General features: G+C 34.0%; 3 protein-coding genes across 3 annotated transcripts; 2 read left to right on the top strand and 1 right to left on the bottom strand.

The window, feature by feature from the left end:
* Nucleotides 1-1548: 1548 nt before the first annotated feature.
* LOC120004479 lies at nucleotides 1549-2283 on the top strand. Its single transcript, XM_038853836.1, has 2 exons — nucleotides 1549-1730; nucleotides 1814-2283. The coding sequence occupies exons 1-2, from the start codon at nucleotides 1580-1582 to the stop codon at nucleotides 2041-2043; spliced, it is 381 nt and encodes a 126-aa protein (XP_038709764.1). The 5' UTR covers nucleotides 1549-1579; the 3' UTR covers nucleotides 2044-2283.
* Nucleotides 2284-6751: 4468 nt separating this feature from the next.
* LOC120004537 lies at nucleotides 6752-9020 on the bottom strand. Its single transcript, XM_038853902.1, has 2 exons — nucleotides 8566-9020; nucleotides 6752-7209 (listed from the first exon to the last, which is right to left on the bottom strand). Exons 1-2 carry the CDS (start codon nucleotides 8915-8917, stop codon nucleotides 7103-7105), a joined length of 459 nt encoding a protein of 152 aa, XP_038709830.1. The 5' UTR covers nucleotides 8918-9020; the 3' UTR covers nucleotides 6752-7102.
* Nucleotides 9021-24156: 15136 nt separating this feature from the next.
* Nucleotides 24157-26091, top strand: LOC120003768 (UPF0481 protein At3g47200-like). Its single transcript, XM_038852846.1, has 2 exons — nucleotides 24157-24342; nucleotides 24549-26091. The coding sequence occupies exon 2, from the start codon at nucleotides 24587-24589 to the stop codon at nucleotides 26033-26035; it is 1449 nt and encodes a 482-aa protein (XP_038708774.1). The 5' UTR covers nucleotides 24157-24342; nucleotides 24549-24586; the 3' UTR covers nucleotides 26036-26091.
* The last annotated feature ends 210 nt before the right edge of the window (nucleotides 26092-26301 follow it).

Here is a 26301-nt window from a genome sequence, read left to right as displayed (position 1 = left end):
GAAAGTGTCCGATGGATGGTGTCGCACTTTTTGCTTTTAATTCTGGTAACTAAGCCACTCAATCAGTCATATAGGGTCCTCCGAACTCTGCAACGCAAGGTGACAAACATGTTTGGTTTTTGGGACAGTGAGTCGTTGATAAACTAAAAGTGTGTTTGGATTGAGAGATTTGGAGGAAATGGAAGGGAAGAGAATGAATAATTTTTTTCTCTATAATTGAATTGATAAAAAGAAAGGAAATAAAATCGATTTAATTTACTTATTTATCTTTATTTTTATGTTAAAATAATATGTGTAAGGGTAAAATAGATTTTTAACTTATAAATAATTTTATTAGTGATTAAATCCCTCAAAGTGACTCCCCCTTCCCTCAAATGACTTCATTTATAGGAGAGAATTTTGATAAAAATTAAATGAAATCTTCCTCTCAAATCACCTTAAATCCCTCCCCTTAATTTTTTTTTTTATAAATTATCTCAACAAGGGAATTAGAAAGAAACAATCTTTCCCTTTGATCTCCAAATCCCTTAAGTCAAACATATTGTAGCATTACAATAGTGCTAGGTAGACTATATAGTGATATATAGTCCATGGGAGCCCAAGTCTTTTAAATGAAATTTTAAATGTTTTAACTCTTAAAATACATGTTAGATTTTAAAAAAAAATTATATATTCAAAATCAGCGCATAAAGTTCTTTTTAAAAAAATCTATTATCTATGAGTTTTATCAGGTAAATCTTAATTCCATTGTTTTTTTCAATGAAATTTTTTAATTCCTTTATTTTTTTCAATGGAATTTTCAAAAATAATGAATTCAAAACTAAAACAATGAATTATAGACTGTGTTTTAAAAAACAATAGAATCTATATTGAAACAATAAATTTTGGACAATGAATTATGGGATAAAAGAGTGGAAATAAAACTATTACATTGATTAAATCAACGGAATAAACTTGGTGGGCTCTCATGGGCTACCAAATTGATGGGTTATATGTCATTTTTGTAATAAAAAAAAAACAGTAGTGCTAGATAGCTCATATAGTGATAGCCCAAGTCTCTTAAACGAAATTTTAAAACGTTTTAACTCTAAAAATACATGTTAAATTTTTTTAAAAAAATTAAATATTCAGAATCAGCACATAAAACTCTTTCTAACAAGATTCGTTATCGATTGAGTTTTATGGGGTAAATCTTAATTCCATTGTTTTTTTCAATTAAATTTTAAAAACAAATGAATTGAATAAAACAATGAATTCTAAACTGTGCTTTAAAAAACAATAAAATCTATATTAAAATAACAAATTTTGGACAATAAATTATGGGATAAAAAAATGTAAATAAAACTATATCAATGAAAATAATGACTCTCAAACAGATGAGCTAAATGTCATTTTCGAAAAATAAAAGGTGGCGATGCCTCATTTCAGGTGCAAGGGCCCACTACCTTGTCTCAATCTAGTTGGCAAGTATGACCTTCCCATTTTAAAATTTTCTTTTTAATTATATAATGAGCGATGGTCTATTTTATTCTTCACCGAAGAATTGAATCCATTCCAGACTCAAATTGGGCAGTAAACCATGAAAGGTGGAAAAGTGAAGGTGAAGAAGTCCACCGATCAAAATTTATCAAATCCTTACGCACAGTATATCGAATCAATTGAATCGTCATCCAAATCGAAGCCCTCCTTACCCGGATCCTCGTCCTCGAAACGATCAATCACTTCAGCTGGTAAATTTTCATTACAGATTTCACACATAACATACCTACAAATGTTCATGAATTCTTCTTGTATATGCATGTATGCGATGCAGATCCAATAATTGATTCCAAGGACAAGAATGATCAGGAGGCGTTGGACATGGTTTCAGCTCGCAGGGATTTGGAGCTCTGCAAGACTCCTGAAGAAATATCTGCACTTAAAGCGAACCTACAACCGAAAATTATTAGACGACTAAAGAAGTTATCGGACATGGAGCAGATACCTAGAGTAGGAAAAGAGATTGCAGATGCAGCCGATTTCCTCCAATTACTGAATCGTTGAAATTGGGAAGATCAGTCAGACGAGTCGTAAAGGAGTAATTAGTTTACAGGATGGAATGATGCAACTGAATCATGCCCAAGAGACGTTGCTCGCTCTGGTTTGTTCCCTGTCTCTCGACGATAACAATGATCACTGATTGTTTCCTCCGTCTGTTTGTTTGTTTCTTTTTCTTTTCATTATGGTCCTGTTTGTGTGTTTGGATTGAACTTGAATCAATGGTAATGATATGACTACTGTTTATTTTGGCCTTTTTAACAAATACATACAAGAGCAGAAACGCACAACAAACAAACATATTATTATTGTGCGATCGGGATTGGGAGAGGAATTATGACCGGTGCACCAAAAATTTTGGAAAAACAATAAATTTGTGGTATTTAGCATAACAAATCAAACAATATATTTTTTTTGTTCAAAACAAAATACAATTCATGTCAATTTGAGTTTATATTGGATGAACAAGAATTGTCATGCCCGCAATCCATTTATTATGATCGCTGTTGAGCCACCATTGCAAGACGTCTGGATAAAAATTCAACATGTCTGAGCCATAGTCATTAACATTTGCATTTCCACAATTGTTCCTCCTGTCCAATCGACCAATCCTCCGCAACTGGATAATTCTGCAATCCTGAAATCACAATAACAGAATTTTGCTTTATTACGTGAATTGGAAAATGTTATTTGTTGAATGAAAATATCAACACGACTCTACCATCTAGTATTCATTTTCCAATGGGTGGGTAGAAACGATCATCAAGGTGACTTTTTATGTGACTTATTAGTATAGATAAAATTTAAATCTAAACCCAGAACTACTATATTATGTACCAGTCAAGTTCATATTCTCGCTAAAATACTCTTTTCACATAAATTAATGTGAAGTCGTAATCCATTTCGCAAATGTTTAAAATTAAATAAGTAAATATCTGATATTAGGTCAGGGGTCAATTCCTTATTTCATTATGATCCACGTCATACTTTGACCCCTTCATTGCAAGAACTGTTTTTAAGTACATGTAATGGGTAATCTTTGGGCCATTCCATTGAGAAAAGACAGCAAAATAAAAATACGTACGTCTCATGAACCTTTTTTTTTTTTGGTAAGAATACGTCTCATGAACCCTAAAACAATTATATTATATACTATTCAAGTTCATATTCTCACAAAAATACTCTTTTAACATTGCTTAATGTCAAGTTGTACTCCTATTGCACAAATATCTTTAAATTAAACATTTAATATCCAATATTAGGTTGGGGGTCAATTCCTTATTTCATCATGATCCACCTCATATTGTGAGACCATTATTGCAAAAACTAGTTTAGAAGTGTTTGCTACATGTAATGGGTAATCTTTGGTTAGACCCTTCCATTGTGAAAAGACAAAAATAAAAATAAAAATTACGTCTTATGAACCCTAAAACTATTATATTATGTACTAGTCTAGTTCATATTCTCACTTCAATAAATTTTTTCACATTACTTAATTCATGTCAAGTTAAAATTCAATTATGGAAATATTTTTAAATTAAATAAGTAAATATTCAATATTAAGTTGGGGGCAAATTCCTTATTTATCATGATCCATGTCATACTGTGAGGCTGTCATAGCGAAAATTAGTTTAAGTGTTAGCTACACATAATAGCTAACCATTGGGTAGACCCTTCCATTGGGGAAAAGAACGTCCCATCAACCCTAAAATTATTATCTTATGTGCTAGTCAAGTTCATATTCCCGCTAAAATACTCTTTTCACATTGCTTAATTGTCAAGTTGTAATCCAGTTGCGCAAATATCTTTAAATTAAACAAGTAAATATCCAATATTAGGTTGGGGGTCAATTCCTTATTTCATTATGATCCACCTCATACTGTGAGGCCGTCATTGTGAAAATTAGTTTCAAGTGTTAGCTACACATAATAGGTAAACTTTGGATAGACCCTCCCATTGAGAAAATACAAAAAAAAAAAAAAAAAAAGAAGCTTTTATGTGAGTTATTGGTATAGATCATATTTAAATCTAAACCCTAAAACTATTATTTTATGTACTAGTCAAATTCATATTCTCACTAAAATATTTATTTTCGCATTGTTTAATGTCAAGTTGTAATGGTTACCAAAAAAAAATGTCAAATTGTAATCCATTTGCGCAAGTATCTTTAAATTAAATAAGTAAGTATTTAATATTAGGTTGGGGTCAATTCCTTATTTCATCATGATGTGAGGCCGTCATTGCGAAAATTAGTTTTCAAGTGTTAGCTACACATAATGGATAACCTTTGGGTAGACCCTTCCATTGAGAAAAGACAAAAAAAGATTAAAAAAAAAACGTACGTCTCATCTCATGTTCATGATCAACACTTTTACATGCTACAAGGTGGCCTTTATGTTAATTATTGGTGTAGATCAGATTTAAATCTGAACCCTAAAACTATTATCTAATGTACTAGTCAAATTCATATTCTCAGTAAAATACTATTTTCGCATTGTTTAATGTCAAGTTGTAATGGTTAACAAAAAATTGTCAAGTTGTAATCCAATTGCGCAAGTATCTTTAAATTAAATAAGTAAATATTTAATACGTCATTGCGAAAAGTAGTTTTCAAGTGTTAACATTTGGGTAGACCCTTCCATGAGAAAAGACAAAAATAATAAAAATAAAGAAATACTTTTAATGTTCATGATCAACACTTTTGTATGCGACAAGGTGGCGTTTTATGTGAATTATTGGGGTAGATCACCTACATATCATAGCAAAGTCATTCATCTAAATTAAATAAATAATGATTAGTATTTAAAAAGACAGAGAAAAATAATGTTCAATGGACAGAATAGTAGAGAAAGTGTTGCATGTCCTCCATGTGTATGCATTGTGCAGCACTTCCCAGGAAATTAGGGATGCACTTGTGACATTTAAAAAACCTATCGTGCAATGACTTTCTGAGTCAATGCAGATTAATTCATACCCAATTTGTTGTTTCTTTTATTACAAAAGGATCAGGCTCTTTGATGCGGGAATCCCACATCGGTTGTGGAGGGTTCCTAAGTCTAGTTTATAAGGATGGGCAATCCTCTCATTAGTTAAGACATTTTCTAGTGTAGAGTTAGGTCCATTCCTTGTGGCTGGTGTTGGGCCTCCACACAAGTGTGCCCATGTTGGGCCTACTCTTGGGTTATGGGGTGCGTCCCTATATCAATTGGTATCGGAGCCCAGGTCCATGTCTGGTGACTGTACTTCCTTTGGTGTGCCCAGGGTTGGCTCTGGTGTCTGTACGACTTGGTGCCTGAGGCCAGGCTGAGTTCTAAGAGGGCGGGAATGATGCGGGAATCCCACATCGGTTGTGGAGGGTTCCTAAGTCTAGTTTATAAGGGTGGGCAATCCTCTCATTAGTTAAGGCCTTTTCTAGTGTAGAGTTAGATCCATTCCTTGTGGCTGGGCTTGGGCCTCTACACAGGTGTGCCCATGTTGGGCCTACTCTTGGGTTATGGGGTGCGTCCCTGTATTATTTTATTATTATTTCTTTTAGGGATAAGTATCAAGAAAATCATTTCACTTTCAAAAGGAGGCCAGGTGAGCTCCTATGCTTTTTTCCAGACCAAATCAGCCCCTTAACTTAAACAATGACCCACGTTAGCCGAACACTTTGTCGTTAAAAAAATGTTGATGTGGACGTTATTATCCGACTTGGGTTTGCTTTGCATAAAAATGTAAAGTAGGTGTAAAAACACACGTTGTATAAGTCTGTGTTCTCCTTCTTCCTCTGTAAGAAGCTTTCATTAATATCAACTACTACCACTTTCTCTCTTTAAAATGAAAACATGCGTCTTCAAACTATATCACTGAGGGGCCAATAAAGGTTGCTCAGGCGGGATAACAGGTTCTCTGTCATCTGTAGCTGGTATACGGTCAGCCATTTCGCTCAAATTTCGTCGGTAGGGGTGGTCGTCTTACTATAATTTTCCCTTGTTACATATCAAAGGGAAGTTTTTTTTCAATTTTAACAACAAAAAAACTTTCCAAATATTGGTAAAACAAACGCACTTCACATCGACAGCATACAAATCAACAGATTTAGTATTAAATGACGGCAGATATGATAACAAATATACCTCACTAGAACAAAAGAAGAAGATAATTTGGTCATTTTCTCTCTTACACGGTTGCTTCGTTTCTTCAATCTTGCGCCTAATCGTTTCTCCGATTGATGGTTCAATTTCCATTTCAAATCTAAGAGGAAGAAGAAGCAGTGAGGGATTGTTGGTACTTTCGGTTTATGGATGACAACTAGGTGGGATGGATCATGGTCGTCCATCCCCGCCCCGCACCTCAGCGGGTATGTCCGCACCTCAGCGGGTATCGTTCTTTTCAAGCAATTTAATTTAATTTTGATTTTGATTTTACTTCTGCTGGAGAACTCTTACCATGAAGGCAAGTTGGTGGCAATCTGCAGGTTTTCATAAGGGGAAAAAGAACGATAGACTGGATTGCAATCTGCAAGGTTTGCAGGAGTGATGAATGGGTACAGTAGGCGAGCCCTAGAAATAGAAAGGGTAATATATAGTCAGTTCAACAATAAAACAAGCATATATTGAGAAAAAAAAACGGAATTGTGCCAAAAATGGTCTAATTGACCACCATTTTGGAATGGTTGTAGAAATGTCCTACAATGCTAATTTGGTAATGGTTGTTTGGTAAGAAAGCAGCATACAACCAAATATTGCTTACCTTCAGATTATAACAAATCAATACTGAATATCCAAGTGATTATAACATTATTAAAAGAAAACTGATAAAGATCCGAGCAACATCAATCCCATAACACTAATTTATTGGGAATGTCAGCACACCCAACAAATGAATGTCACATGCTCTTGAGATGTTTTTGAGATGGATGTGTAATGAATAGCAATGACGTTGATATCAAAATATAAAGTTATATCACACATACTACGCTAATTACTGACACAGATGGTGGGTTGATCAGCTCCACAAAATAAAACAGAGATCACTAGAAAGCATTACTGCACGAGTATAACGAAGAACATCGTGTAATACATTACGAAGTAAAAAGCGCAAGGAGATCGGAAACTGCTTTGAGTATGTTTTGTTCACAACAATCCGGAATAGAGTTGCCACATGTTGTGCATTTCCTCCGCAAAAGACCTGTTTATTTTTATACCAAGAATATCAATTGATTACATATTGATCATGAATAAACTAACTGACCAATACCACATTTAAATCTGAAAAGAAAATAACTTTCTTGAAGTTCTAGTCTTAATTTGTTAAGAAGATCATAGTGTGAGTTTTGATAAAAATAAATAAATAGGTGTAAGCCACGGTCAAGAAATCTGGCTGACTGCAGAACTGCGTGAATAGGTGTTTAATGCTATGAAGAGTCCCGGTTGCTACGAAACTCATTTTTCAAGTTCATCTTTAGTTAATAACGTGATTGATATCATATTTGTAGCAAAAAACATCTCGGGGAGGGAATCTTAGGTGGAATTGAACTAGGAGATTTTATACTACTATATATACTAATAGTCTATTAGTGCTTTTGGAAGAGATAAATCAAAGAGCTATGTATGGAGAATAAGATATTTTATTGTCGGGTTTTGCCTAGGTTTGAGGCTTATAATAATATCTTGGGCTTGGGTTTCTTGGTGAGAGAAAATTATCAGTGTGTGGTTGTACAAAATTTTCTACATAATGAAGTTTTCTTTGGGTTGTCTTTTGACAATACCCGAGCTTTTTCTCCGGTTTTGAAGTTTTCCAAGTAAATTCTTGTGTTAAGATTGTTGCACTTTTCTGTTTCAATTTTTTTTCTATTATCATGTGATATTTCTGTCAAGGAGAATTGTCGATCTAATTTCCCAACACAAAGAAGGCCCTGCATGTTTCTTAAAAATTTAAGAAAAAAAAATACCACTTATACATATATTCTTTGATTTGATTGGGTCAGGTAGGTTAGATCTAAGTGTTATATAACTGTCAGTCAAGAGAAAATATCTAGCAAGAGGGAATGTATATAGCTCTCAAAGTATATGACTATAATGACTAATGAGTTGAGTGAAGGCCAGTTACCTATACCTATACTCAAGTAAGGAGTTAGGAATAGCTTATGCTTCTACTTTTTTTTTCCAGACATTTACCTATACCTATACTCAAGCGAGGAGTCAGGAATAGCTTCTGCTTCTACTTTCTCTTCTATATATATATATATATTTAATTAGTTTGTGTATATATAGATTTGTATATTTAGATTATGATTTTGAACAATTTCCTTGACATAATAGTAATGAGTTATATCGTTGTAAAATAGTCCTAAAAAATTTTTCGGGGCGCTACCCCCGAACCCCACAAATTTTTTCCGAGTAAATCAATATGCAGTAGCCCACCGCCCCACCCCACACTCAATTCCTAGCTCTGCCCTTGGTTGAACCATTGCCCACTCGTGTAGCCAAAGATGATGCCATGCGTACACAATTATTCTAAGAGACTCAGTTAGATAAGACTTACCGGCGTCGATGGCAGGTTTGATAAGACGTTGGAACTTAAGGATATCAGAGCTAGATATGTGCGCCTCCGATGATGATGATGGGGATGAGGAGGAGGCAATTTTTCCTGGTGAAGAAATTTTGGGCGTAGCATGTGATATGACAGGAGCTATGCTGGAGTTGAGGGCATTTTGATTCTGTTGCTCATTCACATTTTTTTTGACAGCTTCTGCGTCTCTCTCTCTCACGTAGTTGGAGTAAGGATTAGGAGATTTTGTTTGTTTTTTCTGATCTGCTTGATTATTCTCTGGAACCCTCCCCTTCTTTGTTTTTTGGATTTGAAGCTGCTTCCATTTTAGCTTGGTATTCGCCATGATCAACCAACCTCAATCCCTCTCTTTTCTCTCTCTTGCAGAAGAAGATGTCAATGCAGCAGCTGATGTTTTTCTCTTCCTCTTATTTTGTTCTAATAGAAGTAAAAAAAGAAACAACAATTGGGAATGAATTAATCTGCATTGATTCAGAAAGTCCAGGATAGCGTTTTTAAATATTAATTCCACAAAAGTTTCTAAATAACAGTATTAGGGTTAATTAACAATAGGTCCTTCAAATGAAACTTTTATTCCAATAAATCCACTCAAAGTTTTTTCAATCCATAAGGTCCTTAAATAGATAAGATTTATTCCATTAAGAACAAATTTTTTTAACATATCTTTTTTATTGACCAAAACACTTCCATCCTATATATGCGTGCAATGTTATGTGCTCAATAGTTGGACTGACGTACCATTAACAATATTATAAGTGCATTCCCAATTTCCTAAGAAGCTGTTTGTTATCTTCTGCTCTAGATAAGAGATCTTACAATTCTGCCTGCTGGGAATAGGAGTTTTGTGGATATGGATATTGGATTTGCAGGTGTGTCAGGGCTTGCTGTCAACCCAAAGAATTTGATAGGATTGTTGTAGGATTATGCACCAAATCTGATTATGCACCAAATCTGACGTTTGCACCAAATGGACTGTGCGCAGTTAGAGAACACAAGTTTCTGGCTCGAGATTTGCCTTCTGGGAAAATGACTTAGAATACTTGGAGTGTAAATATGAAAAAAAGCAGGAAAACAAAAGACTAATCACCGAAATGAAAAAAACTCCTATTGGAATAAAATGAAAAACAACGCATTGCTGGAATGCATTAGGATCTTCATTCAAAAGGGATACATCTTGTGATGTAGGCGTGCTTTACAAGCTTAAACTAAAACGTAGTCGCGGAGGTTTTTGGAAAGATAAATCTAAGTACTAGTTGGCACGGAGCCTTGCTAAATAAAAAGATAAGTGACCTGAGCCATGCCTAAGAAAGCAATAAATGATTGAAGACGTTGGGTCTGTGCTTGATGCTGGGTGATTTTATTTTTCTTCTTCTTTTATAGTACTAAGAGATGGGCACTTCTTCTATTCTTCTTCAAGTATTTATCGTGGGACATCATGGGAATCGATGTAAGACCACTTTCTTGCTGCTTGTTAGAGTGATTGGGTTAGTGGGTTTCATAGCTGCAACCTTCTCCTGAATATGGGAATGATGGCAACATTCCTATGGTCGTGCTTCTTCTTTAAGGAGGAAATGGTCTCTCTTGGAAGTTGCGGTGGTCTCTCTTTGCGAGTCTCCAGGCTTCATGGTCGAAAATATGGGAACATGGCTCATGGCGATCATTTCGTTGCTACTTCTGCACGAAAGATCGTGTAATATTATGAACTTCTGAGTTGTATAGAACGGGTTAATACCACTTTTGCACACTACAAGATAGTCAGTGTTTCAATTTGCACACCGTAGTTTAAAACGTTTCAATTTGATAACCGAAAGAGGAAAATGTGTCAAATAGGTCACTCGGGTATATTTTTCATGTTTCCGTTAGTCAATTGCTTACGTGGCATATGAAAGTCAACTTTTTATAATGACATGACAAATTCATTCGAACCCTAATTACAACTAATTACAATCAACATTGCTTATTAACTTTTGACCTAGTCTCCATCGCAAGTTTCATCGTCCTCATATCCTTGATCAGCAAAACCCAAGAACACCTGGAATCCTTGCCCATCTCCACCAAAATACCAACGTAAATATCCCCTAGACCCTCAGCCTATGTCTATGTAGAAGGATCTGTAACTGCTCCCCAACTTACTATAATAAACACTAACCCACTCAACTAAGTAATTCCCTTTCCTAGAATACTGCTGATATATGTCTTCATCCTGCAAAGAAATTAAAACACATTTCTAGATGATTTAGATTGGCAACGAGGGTGGACTGGGTTGCTCTTAGTTTCTCTGTGACTTGCTTTGGAGAGCGTCGACGAGGGTGGTGCAGTAGGTGGATTTGTCGCAGCCATGGATGCTACTACCAAGAGACAACGAAGCATATGTACTAGGTTGCACTTAGCTAGGGTTTAAAGAAATTGGGGGTTAGGGTTCATGTTAGAGAGGGAGAGATGAAAGATAGATGTACTGCTCTGATTTCGCCACTTGTCTTTTTTATTACAATAGAAAATTTATTTCCCATGTGGCAACACCGTCAAGCCACGTCATCAAATGTTAATGGTTTTTGTTCGGTCAGTCTACCCAAACTGGGAAAATATGTCCGAGAGACCAACTTGAAACAATTTTATCAATGGGTGACCAAATTGAAACGTTTTAAACAACGGTGTGTAAATTGAAACATTGACTATCTTTCAGTGTGCAAAAGTGATATTAACCATGTATAGAACACACATGGTTTGGGCTTTGTGGAGTCGTAATTTAGCTAGAAACATGTTTGAGAAAACTGGGACGTTCAGCTAACAGATTTTCATTTCTCCAACACCCTCTTTGATGTAATCCTGCTAAAATCTCAGTAGTTATCCAACAAATCACTTTTGGAAATAATTTATCCGTTAGGACCAAGGCTCCATGAATTGTAGCCTTTTGGACAGAAAATCTTGGACAATCTTGATTTCTGGGAACTAATCCCTGAATTTCAAGTCAGCAACCAATTAGAAATCTGCAAAATGAACACCGATTAGTATAAAATTCTCCTTGTTTATGCCACATGTCACCAGGAGATTGATCGCTTTTTATGCACTATGGGTTTCGCCTTGTCATGTGTCAGCTGACTTGTAGGATTTAATTCTAGTACAAATAGAAGCCCTGCACAATGCATATACATAATTCATGCACATGGGAGTAGATGCTACACTTTCTTTACTACTCTATCTATTGAACATTATTTTTTTGTCAGTCTTTCTAAATACTAATCATTATTTATTTAACTTAGTTGAAGGACTTTGCTATGATGTAGTTGTATCTAGGGATGGTGTTCCAGTTAAAAATAATAAGGGCTTTTTATACAAAATAACAAAATGTGTGAGTTGTATTACAACAAGGACAAGTTAAAAAAGAAGATTAGAAATAATGGCAAAAGTTATAAACTTTCAAAAATACACTTTTGTATTGTAAAATAACAACATTTCTTCCTTTCTTCCTTCTTTCTTCTTCCTTCTTCTGCGCCTATTGTGCCTACTTTCTCTTCTTCCTTCCCTGCTTCTTCTCTATTCTTCCTTGATCGTTGCTTCTTTTTCCTTTTTTCTTCACTTGCGACATAGATCAGGGTTTATTCTTTTTCTTCCTTCCTACTACAATGCGGATCGGGGCTTCTTCTTATTCCTTCACTTGTAATGGAGACAGATGTTTACTGCAGAGCTTTTGATCTAGAGAGAGAAATGAAAACGAAAAATGAAAAATATGATATCATATCTGTGTCTGTATCTGTTAATATTATATATGTCTTGGATCTGCTAAAATTGTAACTAACAAGGTGCATCACAATTCTTGTTCTTTTTTTTTTCTCCTTGTTCTGGTTATGATGGATATGTTTATATGTTATATGTTTTGGATATGTTGAAATTTCATCTGTTTTCCCACAATATTAGTTGAAATTTCACAGGATTTTGACCTTGAAGTCACGGCCAACTGCGAAGAAAAATATCCGATCAGGCAACCAGAGACAATGTCGCCACAAGCAACCACCATGCGAGTGTAACCCAGACCTAGGGGCACAATCCCCGTCCATTGGTTGGGCGGAATAGTCGACGGAGGAGGAAGATCCAATTCGGGTGTCAAAATATTAAAAACATTTTTCACTTACCAAAAACAAAAGGGGAAAATGAGAAGATAATGATATTTTTGTCAATAAAACAAATGTTTTTAACTTTTTGTCCTTTGTGAAATATTTTTTAAACTTGATCGACCTTATGGAACAAAACTTTTTAAAATGTTTTTATTGGAACAAAATTTTCAAGTGAGGGATTTATATCTAATTTTCCCAGAGCATAATGAGTCCCAAAATATGACCCCCTAATTAAATCAATGTGAAGTGGGCCCTACAAAAATATTTATAATCAATGGCTATTTCACATATCACATATATTTGGGATAAAAATAAGGATCATATTTTGGGTGAATGTAGCATTACTTAATTCAAAATAGGTGTGTCTAAAAATGGGGGCTCCAATTCAAAATTGTGCCAATATCATATTAAATTATTATCGAAAATGTGTCATTTTTTTATCAAAAAAAGATGAAATCAAATGGCGTATTTCACTTACGTGTAACTCCAAAATTCAATGTTATACATAAATCTTCAACTGTATTTTTATTTCTTATCATTTTATGTAACGATAGTTTTGGTTAATGCACCATGTGCCAATCATCCACATCTCGTTTTTGAAGGGAAAAAAAATGATGATTTAACATAGTTTGGAGGACAAATTGCAGCCAATTCCAGCTCCCATTAGGTGAAGCTAACCGTTGAAGACTGATTTTTGCAATGACGGCCTCACAGTATGACATGCATCATGATGAAATACGGATATTCACAAAATTGGATTACAACTTGACATTACGCAATGTGAAAAGAGTATTGTATTGTGAATATGAACCTAATTCGTCATAAGATAATAGTTTTAGGGTTTATATTTAAATTTGATCTACACGAATAATTCACATAAAAGTCACCTTGTCACACGCAAAAGTGGGAATCATGAACATGAGACGTATTTTTTTTTTCCTTAATTTTTTGTCTTTTCTCAATGGAATGGTTTACCCAAAGGTTATCCTTTACCTGTAGCTAACACATGAAAACTAATTTTCGCAATGACCGCCTCACATCATGATGAAATAAGGAATTGACCTCCAACCTAATATTGAATATTTGCTTATTTAATTTAAATATTAATTTGTGCAATTGGATTTACGAATTGACATTAAGCAATGTGAGTATTTTAGTGAGGATATGAGCTTGACTAGCACACAAGATAATAATAGTTTTAGGGTTCATGAGATGTATTTATTTTTTAGTTAATTTCGTCTTTTCTCAATGGAAGAGTCTAACTCAAAGATTACCCATTACATGTTGCTAACACTCAAAAAAATTAATTTTCGCAATGACAGCCTCAATGTATGACGTGGATCATGGTGAAATAAGGAATTGACCCCCAACCTAATATTGAATATTTAGTTATTTAACTTGAAGATATTTGCGCAATTGCATGACAACTTGACATTAAGTAATTAATGCGAAAAGAGTATTTTTGTGAGAATATGAACTTGACTAGTACATAATATAATAGTTTTAGGGTTTAGATTTAAATTTGATCTATACAATAATTCACATAAGGACCACCTTGTCACACGCAAATTAATCATGAACATGAGACGTATTTTTTTTTATTATTATTTTTCTGTCTTTTCTCAATGGAAGGGTCTACCCAAAGGATGAACTTATTTAAAAAGGAGATGGATAGAAAAAGGATGAAAAATGTTTAGAGTCGACATCAATTGATTTGAGTGTAATTGGACACTAAAAATGTGGTCTACGAACCAGAAAATGGGTAAGGGGGTCTATTGAGTGTGGGGAAGGTGTTAAACACTCCACAACTCCCTAAAAGGTTGCCTAGATTGATCTATGTGATTTTTCTTAAAAATTTGTTTGTCCCAATTTGTTTTAATGAATTTTTCATATACCCAAAAAACCATGTATTATCAAATGGGTGGAAGTGTTCCATTAATATTAGACCAAGACTTTATTGAAAATCCCATTTTGATGGGTTTTATTGGAAATTGATGAAAAATCCCACTTGGAGTGGGTTTTGAAATTTTAAAAAGGGTGCGTGGGATTACTATGGCCATTCCCGGCTTGGCGAAAAAATATTGTTTTTGATTTAAAAAAATATTTGGTGGAATTTGCAAAAAGGGCATTGGGTTTTATACCAAGGGGATTTTCACAATCACAAAGTAAAAGTGATCTAATTTTATTTGATGAATACAAATGGTATTTTAATTTGAAAAGATGACATAATCAAAGCCTAGACAGAAGCTGAATACCATCAAGTCCTTCTCTTAATGAGCTTTAATTTAGATATCTAGTAAATTAATTTACCAATATTTTTACGAAAACAAATGATACTTTAATTTGAAGAGATAACATAATTAAAGCCTAGGCAGGAGCTGAATGTCATCAAATCCTCCTTCTAATTAACTTTAATTTAGATATCTAATAAATTAAATTACCATTGTGTTTACGAATACAAATGATACTTTAATTCGAAGAGATAATATAATTAAAGCCTAGACAGGAGCTAAATGTCATCAAGTCCTCTTCCTAATTGATTTTAATTTAGGTACCTATTGTTTTCCGTTATTTTGTTAAAATAGAAATTTAGCTAAGATGTGGTTGTTGAATTGACGAATTTGCAAAACTAAGCATACAACCCAACATATAATTATGCGTTCTAAATAATTTATCAACTACTCCTACTCATGCATCTTTGATATTCTAAATTTACCAACCCCTAAACATGCATACTAATCCCATTAAACATTCATAAAACTAAACTACACTACTTTTTCATTATTTTCACTACTCTATTACATATTTACATTTACAAAGATATATACATGTCAAAAAAAAAGAAGATAAAAATATATATAAATAAAATAAAAAATACAAATATGGTCCATGAAGCCCGTATGTTGCTCAAACCCAATCCAATCTCCAAATGCACACAAATAGAGGTCAAAATGGATACCCAAATATAAACCAAGACTTAAAATTAAATCAAGCTCCATTATGAGTTTCCCTCATACAAACACAATTTTCTATTTATACATAAGCATAATTTTCAATTTGGATTTTGACTATCATAAACGCAAGTCTGATTCACGAATTGCCACAAGAACTTTTTGGTGCATTCGGATATGGAAAGCTTACAAACTAATCCATTTGACAGGTTCAAGTCATCAATTTTAAACAATGAAGGCCGTACATTTTGAAGATTATAAACAACAGTAAGTGCCACCTAAATAAACACATAGAGCAAAACACAAATAAGCAAATACAGGCCAATGGGATTGAGTGTAGAGTATCACCTTCGGAGACTAGAACAGATGGAGCGACACCCTCTTTTCTCCTTGCCTTTCTCCTCTGTCTGAAACCTCTCTTTTTGCTCTTTCTTTACTTGTGCGGCAGCGTTAAACCTCTCCTCTCTCTTGTTTTTGCTCGGCTTCCCTTTCTCCCTGTTTTTTCACACTCTCAAGAACTCCCTCTTTTTCATTTTTTGTGACGGCTTCCCTTTCTCCCTTTGTGCCGCCTCTTTCTTCAATTGCGCTGCCCCACGAAAATGGTGTGGCTGTATTATTTATATCTTTTTTCATTTTTTATTTTCCCCATTTTACCCCTTAAACCTAGTTTTTTCTCTCTTTAATAACCCTAGGAAACTAACTCTTTTGTATTTTCCATTCTTTTTGTAGAACCCTAAAAGGTGCCACCTTTTCCCTCTTAAGATTTTATTTTCAACATTTTTTAATTCTCTTAAAATTTTAGATATTTTCTAGGTTTTTATTTATGGATACTTATGGGTTCATGGGTCAACGTAATGACTTTTTATAGACACCTCATTTAACTTGTAAACTTGTAAAAGTTTCATGCCTTGCACTTAGGTCAATCAGTAAAAATAGGATTCAATAAATTCTAATTTATGTACAATAAATCATAATAAGCACATTAGAATGTCCATGTCAAATTTCAAAACAATATTCCTTCTTATGGTCATTCAATATAGAAGAGAAAGCTCAACTAGCTCAGTTTCAGGTTTTCACAGATGCAGCAACTGCGAACATAAAATTGAACAGTAGACAGGTGAAATTTGATCATTTACTCTATATATGATGTGTTCATTTATATCTTACTACATTTTAGTTCAAGAAACACATTAATCAGACTTCATATGACTAAGTTATGTCATTTGGAAGTTAGCTTTCGCGGACTGACTTTTCAACAATTTTAAGTGCACAAGACATAACAAGTTCCAAATCACTCAAGTCACTTAAAATATGATGACTCATGATTATAAATGTATGTTATGATGTACAAATATGATTTCATAATTATCTTACTCCAATAGTATATTCTCAAAAGTTAAGCATGATTATCAATACATATCAATTCACTTGCTTGACATATTTACAAATTCATTAAATAATCAAATAGCATGAGATTATGAACCATCAAAATTATATATGTAAAACCTGATGTAATATTTCTCGCAAGTGCACAAGAGTCTACGGATAGTACAGTGTATGCAAGCACGAGGCCGATCCCACAGAAACTAGTTAATCTAATTAATGTACCTAACTTGATGAATGATTGAGAAAAAATGATGAATGAGAATATGTATGATGTAATTATACTAAACTAACAAAGGAATTAAAATTTAGATTTTTGCTATATCAATATGAGGAGAACACTAGGACAATGATTTCACTTAGTAATCCTATCACAAGCATCTAATTAACAAACATATAATTATGGTTGCCAATTCAAGGGTTGATTTTTTCTTAAATATATTGGTCTGTTCGTTCACGGTGTCAACAAATATTATTAACAATGGATTAATCCTGTTCGGTTCACAGTTTTTAACCCAAGGCTAATAACTCATTACAATCTAAAAAACTATAACAACCAATCAATCCCCTAAACCTTGTTCATGACAGTCGACAATTGATTCCTTAATTTCAGTTCCACTAAAACACGTGAATTCTGTTCGTTCCTTAGTCCTAGCTAGATGAATCTAATTGAGCATTCAATTGGAGGCCAGTCAACCAAACAAACAGTAGATTATAAGTATAGAATTTAAAAACAAGAATTATGAACCAAAATTATGCATTCAATTAATTGAAGTACTTACAATAATTATACTAGGCTACGTCAAGCCCTAACAAAGAGGTTTAGCTACTCATGTTATAAGAACACAAGGAAACTAAATATGGGAACGTCGTGAACCAATAACAAGAACAAAAAGAAAAGCTAGAGACAAAAATAAGAACAAAAGTTAGAGAATGTGGCTCTCCAATTTGCGTCTCTTCTATTGTTGTACCTCCCCTTTTATAATAGCTCAATGTTTCCTTCAATTAGTTCCAAAATTCAAGTCCAATTTCTTGTATGAGTCGGTCTCTTTGTTGCCTTCCTTCTCTCATGTTTCTTTTCTTCTTACTGTCAAAGAGCTGGCACAACTTCTTTCACTCTTCAAAAGATTCACTTTCCTTGATTAATTAAACTTGCCCGAGAGGTCTTTGAGTTGAACTTTATTTGTCCTTTCTTTGACAATTTCTCACGAGTAGCACTAGTAACCCTTGACTTTTTATTTTGTTCTTTTATTTATTTATTTCATTTCTTCTCTCTTTCTTGATCTGCAAGTATTATTCATTCCTTATTTGTATTGGATTCATCTCAACGCAAGCATTGAACATGTAAGCCCTTTTCACTTTTGTACACATTAATCTACAATCCAAAATTGAGAGTATTTATGTAATATCCATGCCCATTCAAATAAATAGACAAAAATAAATATAAAGTGAGATATAAAAATATGTAAAATATCATACGATCAGAACCTATATTCCAACAACTTGTACAAAAGATATTAGGATTAGGGTTAGGGGTTAGATTTAGATCTTATCTGCAACATAAAAGCCACCTTGTTAGTTGTGACAGGAAATAATCTAAAGCCTACAAAAATATCTTAGACCAGTTTGTGGTTGCAGGGGAAATGGGCATCGCGACCAATTAATCCCCATAGTTGACCGACGACTCAAAACCTGAAACCAAACATGTTTATCACATGCATTGCAGAGTTTGGAGGACCCGGACCAGGACCAGAAACCCCTATAAATATAACTGAGTGGTTTGGTGACAATAATTCTAAGCAAAAGCAAAAGCAAAAAGAGCAACTGAGTGGTTTGGTACTTACAAAGAATTCAAAGCAAAAGCAAAAGCAAAAAGAGCTGCTCCATCCATCAGACACTTTTGCTGCGGATCTTCATACATATTATTCCAGGTAATTCAAATGTTTCTTTGTGGTGTTTTTACTGGTTAAATAAGTTGTGACATGTTGAGTAAAAGTTCTTATGTTATCTGTTATTAGCGGTTAACTTCGGTAAAATATATTTTGTTTGTATTTTTTACTTTTAATTATTTTATTTTAATATAAATATTAAATATTATAATTATAAATGAAAAAAATATAATTTACTAAATTTAATAAGTATATGAATTTATAAGTATATTTTATTAAGTAAAAATTATAATTATTTAGTTTAATATTTAAATTAAGTTTGTAATTTAATATATATTACATATATAAATAAAAGAAAATGTCAAATTAATAATTACAATAATTTGAAAATTCTTCCAATTTCATATTTATAATATTTATATTGATAAAACAATTTAATTAATAAAAGAATGAAAATAAAAAGTTATGTTGAAATTGTTACATAAGATTATTTTTTAATTGATTATATAATGTTATATAGGTGAGACCAACATAATTTTTTTGTGGAACAGTGCAACCATTACGTGGGACCAACATAATTTTTTTTTTAAATATAAAAATGCGGCACACCGCTTCACTTTTTCCATACCCCTTTTTAAAATGCTACGATGAAGCTTTTATTTTTAGGTGATTAAGCTGGCGGTTGTTGAGCAGTACCGCTAGCTTAATCCATGCATTTGGTACAGAGGTTCCGTAAAACGGTATCGCTAGCGGTCCCGCGATGGAACCGCTGTGCCAAACCAGCTAAAAAAAATTATATGTGATTCCTATTAATGGGGGTGGCAAAACTTTGTCTTGTCTGGTTGACCGAATTTGTCTGGTCCATATTAAACCAAATTTAGACATGTCCGAAATTCGGATCCAAACATAGAATTTTTTAGGGGTTTAAAATTGGGTTTGAGTCCAAACTTAGAAATCTTGTTCGATTTACTTGTCTGACCTTAACGCGGATTAAGTTATTGACCAATTTACTTGTGGATTTAAACCAATCCGGGTAAAGTCAATTAAGTAGGTTCGAAATCCAATCCGGATTGAGGTATGAACATGTAAATATTTCGTAAATACATGTTGTTGTCCAATCGGGAACCGACTTTTTTTGCCACCCCTACTTATTAATAGTAAGAGAATATTATGGAATTGCTGAATATGCTATGAGCATTTGGCAGTTTACTATTGTTTAATTTAAAATGGGGGAACCAGCTACGAGTCCTCCTCCTCCAGAAATAGATTGGTTGATCGACATTAAAAGGGGGCTCGATGAAATACCTCCAACATCTTCAAGTTGGAGGCTTGGAGCGTCTGCAAAGTTTTGAAACCCCTTCGATCGATAAATGAAGATGCTTACACTCCTTATATTGTCTCAATTGGACCAATCCACCATAAAGCCGAAAGGACATTACCTATGGAGGATCACAAACAGCGGTACCTAATCTCCTTCTTCCAGCGTACGGAAAACCCTAAAGCAATTGTCGATGTTTGTTACAATGACCTCTTAAATGTTGATGAAGAAGTCCGCGCTTGCTATTTAGAACCAATCCTGTATGATAGACATGAGCTTGCGAAAATCTTATTACATGATGCTGGGTTTATGCTTGAGCTTTTCATCAGATATGAAATGCATATGAACATAGAAGTCGTTTCGAATGAGTTTTTGGATTGTTTGGAGCGTCGAAAGTTTAAGAAACAAAGTTTAGTTTAACAGTTTAACGGTAATTTTAAAAGTGACCGTAACTTTTGATCCGCTTGGAGTTTATGTGACCTATAATGTCTTTTTAAGGACTGAATTGAAATTCAATTAGGGCAATTCGGGTGAAACCCCTTTGAAGAGTTCTAATCAAGGCCGTAAAGTGACGTTTTCTCTGTTTACAGAGGTGTTTTAGTTCCTTTTGAATTTCTTTATTTGTTTCCAAGTTATATTCGGTTTTCTAGACTTATTAGAGTTTCTTATTCATATATTTATGTCGTTAGGAGAGTTTGGTAGACACAATTTTTACTTTGCCTTTAATAAGAATCTTGATTCTTTTCCAAAACTCTTTGAGTTTTCAACTTCCGGTTGCGTCAGCTTCTTTCTTCTTTTTCTACATAAACCATTGTTTCTGCAAATTGAATTCAACTTGGTCTTCCTCTTCCTCTTCCCTTCCATATTTTAACTCAACTAATTAGCCTTGCACACTAAAAATCTTTCATGGAATGGGATTGGGACCCCTAAATATCTTTGATCTTTGCCTCCTTGGATTATCAAAACCCAAAGTTATGGCACAGACCTCACCCTTGAATCAACCCATGGGCTCCACCTATGGGACGGACCCAAACCCAAGCTATGACATCGGCTTGCACTCCACCACGAATTTCCTTGTGATAATTGTGTTCGACCTTATTTTTGTTCTCATCGGGATGATGGATAGAGATTGGAGACCAACTAATTTGGTCAATGTTTATCAACTTGATCAATTAACTTTTGTTGCTATTGGGTTTTTATTTAATATTTATTTAATTCAATGTTGTGAATCAATTTTGCAACTATTTATAAATCTTTTTATTAATTATCATCATTTTATAAATTAATTTTTATTTATATATACATTTATATACCTATTTTACAATTAAAATGCATAATACCCCTCCACGTAATTTGTCACAAAATGTTACACAAACAAACACTACCAAGCATTCATGCAGCATATCTGCTACAAAAATTGTCCAACATTTCTACTACGACCATTACTGCTACTTTGAAAAATGTTTTACCAAACTAGGCCGTAATATTTTTTGAAATCTAACATATGTTTTGAGAGATAAAATGTTTTGAAGCCTTGGTTAAGAAAATAAAAAACATAATTATGAACACTTAGGGATGTTTGATTATGTACAATAAGTTGTTGGACCAAAGGTCCTACATTTTAATTTTGATGATTCAATATTATTGTGCTATTTGATTACGTGCACTATGTAATGAATTTAAGATTGAATTTGAAATTGGTTTTTATTGATAAGGTTTAAACCTACTTGTGAACTCACTGATCATTTTTATATCAAATGAATTCGGATTAATCTGAAATTTGGTAGAGACATTATTTACATCATAATAAACATTTTTCATGAAGACATGACTAAGAAATGTTGACTTCTTCTTACACAAAATCGTTGCCCAAATATCTGTTTGAAATTGCTACGAAATGTTATTATTCAATTGATTTATGTGACTTATTATATGACTATATGATATTTATTTGAGCTGGAAACTTACATACACATTAGCCTATCTATGCAAAGATATTTGGAGAGAGAGTTGGCTGGGATTTGATTTCAAATAAAGAAAGACTTACCATATTTGATTGAAGCCATTAAGCCATGAATTATGGAGAAGGAAATCAAATAAAGGAGTTCTCTTTTTGACTTACCAAAATCACAATAAATTGAGAAGATCTTGCAGCTGATTCTTCTATGAATAAAGAAGGGGAAAATTCAAGGATGTTTTCAAAATTGGAGGGAATACTTTGACATTTGAAGTTGATTATGTTACAAGTGCAAAATTCAAAGCTGAATACATAGTTTGACGTGTCAAATTAATGCGTCTAATTGAGAGAAAATCATGGAGCTTTTTATACAAGTCAAAAGAAGTTGGTTCTATCACATGTTCTGAAGACTTTTACAAGGCAAAATCTCATAATTGAAAGAGAAGAATCAAGACATTATTGCTGACTTTATGGATGATTATCTCAAGAGCTAAAATCGTGGGAACATGATTTTTCTTGGCCTATATAAGCAGCTCCTTAGCACAAGAGAAAATACACAAGAAAGAGTTAGAATTATCAAAGCTACTTGCTCTCAATTTCTCACCCAAGCTCATATAATATTCTTCTATCTTACTTCACCGTTTGCTTAGTGCAAACACAGGTGTGAAGAACTAAATCTTCATTGTTCATCTTCACCGATTGCTATTGCAATTCCAGGTGTGAAGAATCTTCTCTTCTTGTGAGCTCTTCTAAACTCAAATCCGATTTTCTATTCGTGAGCCTCACTTTAAAATCTCTTGAGAGTTCCTCCTAGTTTGTTGAGTGCAAACACTGAGTGAGTGAATCATTGAGCCTATCTTTGTAAAACCCAAACCGGGTACTATATTTGTGAGATTTTGGAAGAGTTAAGGTAATTTTGAAACCCTTGTGTAAGAGTTTTGTGGAGCTCTTGAAAAGCCACACCTTAGTGGAGGTTTGAAAATCCTAGGTGGTGAACCTAGGTAGTAGACGTAGGAGAAGGGTCTCCAAACTACTATAAATTACTTGTGTGTTCTTTACTTGCTTTACTTTTACAGCTTTCATTAACTCTTCTAATTTAACATAACTTGTTTTATTTTATTTACTTTACATTATTGTTTATTCTGTTCATATTGCTATTGTTCTGTAAAATTGCAAGTTAAGTATTTTCTAGTGCTTATCTTGTTAAAAGCTTTGCTTCAATTAGTTCCTATTGTGCAATTTATTCATATTGCTCATATAGGTCCATTTGTGTGCAACTATACTTTGCCATTAATTAAATTCATAGGATTTTGCATCTAGACACATTATATACTTAAGTTACAAGTTTGCTTGGAAATAAATTAGGGAAATTGTACTAGTAAGACTCACTTTGTGTGCTTCGTGTGGTGCTTGATTTGTGAAATTGATATAAGGGGATTCCTATTCGGAATTTGGAGACACAATTCACCCCCCTCTTGTGTAACCTAGGTCCATCATAAGTGTTATCGTTTCAACAATTAAAAGCCTTCCAAATAAAACAAACCCAAAAATTGGTAAAAGAAACAAACGTCAAATCGGTATCATATTAAGAAAAGATAATCTACTCCTACAATTGAAAAGATACAGACAATAATAAATGACGGATGAAAATTAGAACTAGGAACCCCAATCATATTTGGAGCTTCATCGTTGGAGTTTCCAGTTTTGTGGAATAAATTATTCCTCTTTAACGCCGTGAGAATTATCTGTTTAGTGCTGTTAAAATATCATTACCACATTACACACGCCCTACAACTCTACTTTAAAATGCATGTCAACATGACCGTTGCTTAATTATTTTATGACCCTTGGATATATTTTCCGACAACAATAATCAAATCCAGATTATAAAGGGCAAAACTCCAAAGTGTTGGGGCCCTTGCAAGTGAAGTGGGGCATCGTCATAGTTGACCGATAGACGACTCAAATTCTGAAACCAAACAGGTAATTGCCACAAGTGTTGCAGAGCAGACAACCCCCAAATAATATATATGTTACTGAGTGGTTTAGTTTGCATAATTCAAAGCAAAAGGTACAACACCATCCATCGGGGACGCTTTTCAGTTTTTGGTGCGGATCTTCATATAAATTATTATTCCGGGTAACTCAAATTGTTAGTGTACTGCTTTTACTCGGCATATAATTAGTCAAGTCCTTTTATCTCACCATTGTAATTAAGCTAGTTTCAGTTTCAGCTTCAGATTCTTGTTTATTATTGTATATATATGAAGATCAAATTAAGAAGAGGGGAAAAATTTATATGAGATTCTTACCCAATTTGTTGAATTTGCTTTGAGTATTTGGCAGGTTATATATTATTGTTTGATTTAATAGATATATATAATATGGGGGAACCATCTGAGAATCCTTCTACAGAAGAGAAATGGATAGCCGACAACATATCGGGGGAACAATATGAGAATCCTTCTACAATAGAGATAGTCGACAACATATCGGGGGAACCATCTGAGAATCCTTGTACAAAAAAGAAATGGACAGCCGACAACATATCGGAGGAACCAGCTGACAGTACTTCTACAAAAGAGGAATGGATAGCCGACATCATATCGGGGCTCCATAAAAGACGTCCACCACTTCCTTGTTGGAGCATCTGCAAAGTTCCGACGAACATTCGATCGGTAAATGAAGATGCTTACACTCCTCACATGGTCTCAATTGGACCAATCCATCATGAAGACAAAAAGTTATTTGCTATGGAGGATCACAAAAAGTGGTACCTGAACTCCCTCTTCAATCGTACCCATTACCCTAAAGAAATGCTCGGGGCTTGTTACGTTACCCTCTTAGATCTTGATGAACAGGTCCGCAATTGCTATGCAGAACCAATCGAGTATCATAAATTTGCGCTTGCGGAAATCTTATTACATGATGCAGGGTTTATACTTGAGCTTTTCTTCAGCTACAAAGAATTTCAAACGAGTAAAGAAACGGATCTCGTATTCTCGACTTCTTGGATAATCTCGACGCTGCGGCGTGACTTGACGCTCCTGGAGAATCAGATTCCTTTCTTTGTTCTAAAATCTGTGTTTCATAAGCTTATAGCACCGGATGCTAGTGGTGGTTTTCCAACGCTCAAAGAGCTTGCTCTTCTATTTTTCAAGTCAACTTCGAATAGCAGCGAAGAAGCATTAAACTCAAAAATTAACGAGGAGGTTAACCATTTGCTTCACTTGTTGTACAACCGTTATCTTCCTTCAAATCCTATGCATTCACCAGATGAGGAAACATATGAAGTCATACATTGTGCAACATCACTCAGTCAGGCTGGGGTAGTGTTTCAAAAGAATACCACAAACGACATGTTCGACATACACTTCCACAATGGCACATTCAAAATTCGACCGCTACGCGTTCATCACTTTACTGATTCACTCTTCAGGAACCTCGTAGCTTTCGAGCAATGTCAACATGACAGCATACATTATATTACATCATACATCATGCTCATGGATAGACTGATCGATACAGCAAATGATGTCGAGTTACTTCAACGGAAGGGAATCATTGTGAATGAATTGAGTTGTGGAGATGATGTTTCAAATCTCTTCAACAATCTCTGCAAGGAATTTGGTTTCAAAAAGTTCTATTTTGCAGGATTATGCAATCAAGTTAATGCCTACGCTAAGACCCGTTGGCATCGTTATATAGCTTCAGCGAGACGTGACTACTTTAACAATCCATGGAGTATTATGTCCTTCTTGGCTGCTGTTGCATTTATTGTTCTTACTTTCTTGCAGACCCTGTATTCTTTACTTTCTTATTACAAAAGTTGATACTTCTTCCAGAAATACTTCTGGTTTGTTCTTGTTGAATAATCACAGGTTCACAAGTCTTAGAAGTTTTTAATTTGTATGCTTATAATTTCTTTCATCGAAAATTTGTTGTTCTAAGAGCAGTTAACATGTTTTCTATAATAGCTACTTAAATACTATTTATTTTTAACATAACCCTAAACTATCATCTTCAAAGCGCCATAGTCAGTTAAGTGATAACAAGTCCAATCAATGATCTCGATCCAATCAGTCTGTTGATTTTAAGA

This window comes from Tripterygium wilfordii, chromosome 8, assembly GCF_013401445.1.
Source record: "Tripterygium wilfordii isolate XIE 37 chromosome 8, ASM1340144v1, whole genome shotgun sequence".
Classification (NCBI taxonomy): domain Eukaryota; kingdom Viridiplantae; phylum Streptophyta; class Magnoliopsida; order Celastrales; family Celastraceae; genus Tripterygium; species Tripterygium wilfordii.
The sequence above is the reverse complement of the archived record's forward strand: the minus strand, read 5'-3'. Positions and strand labels throughout refer to the sequence as shown.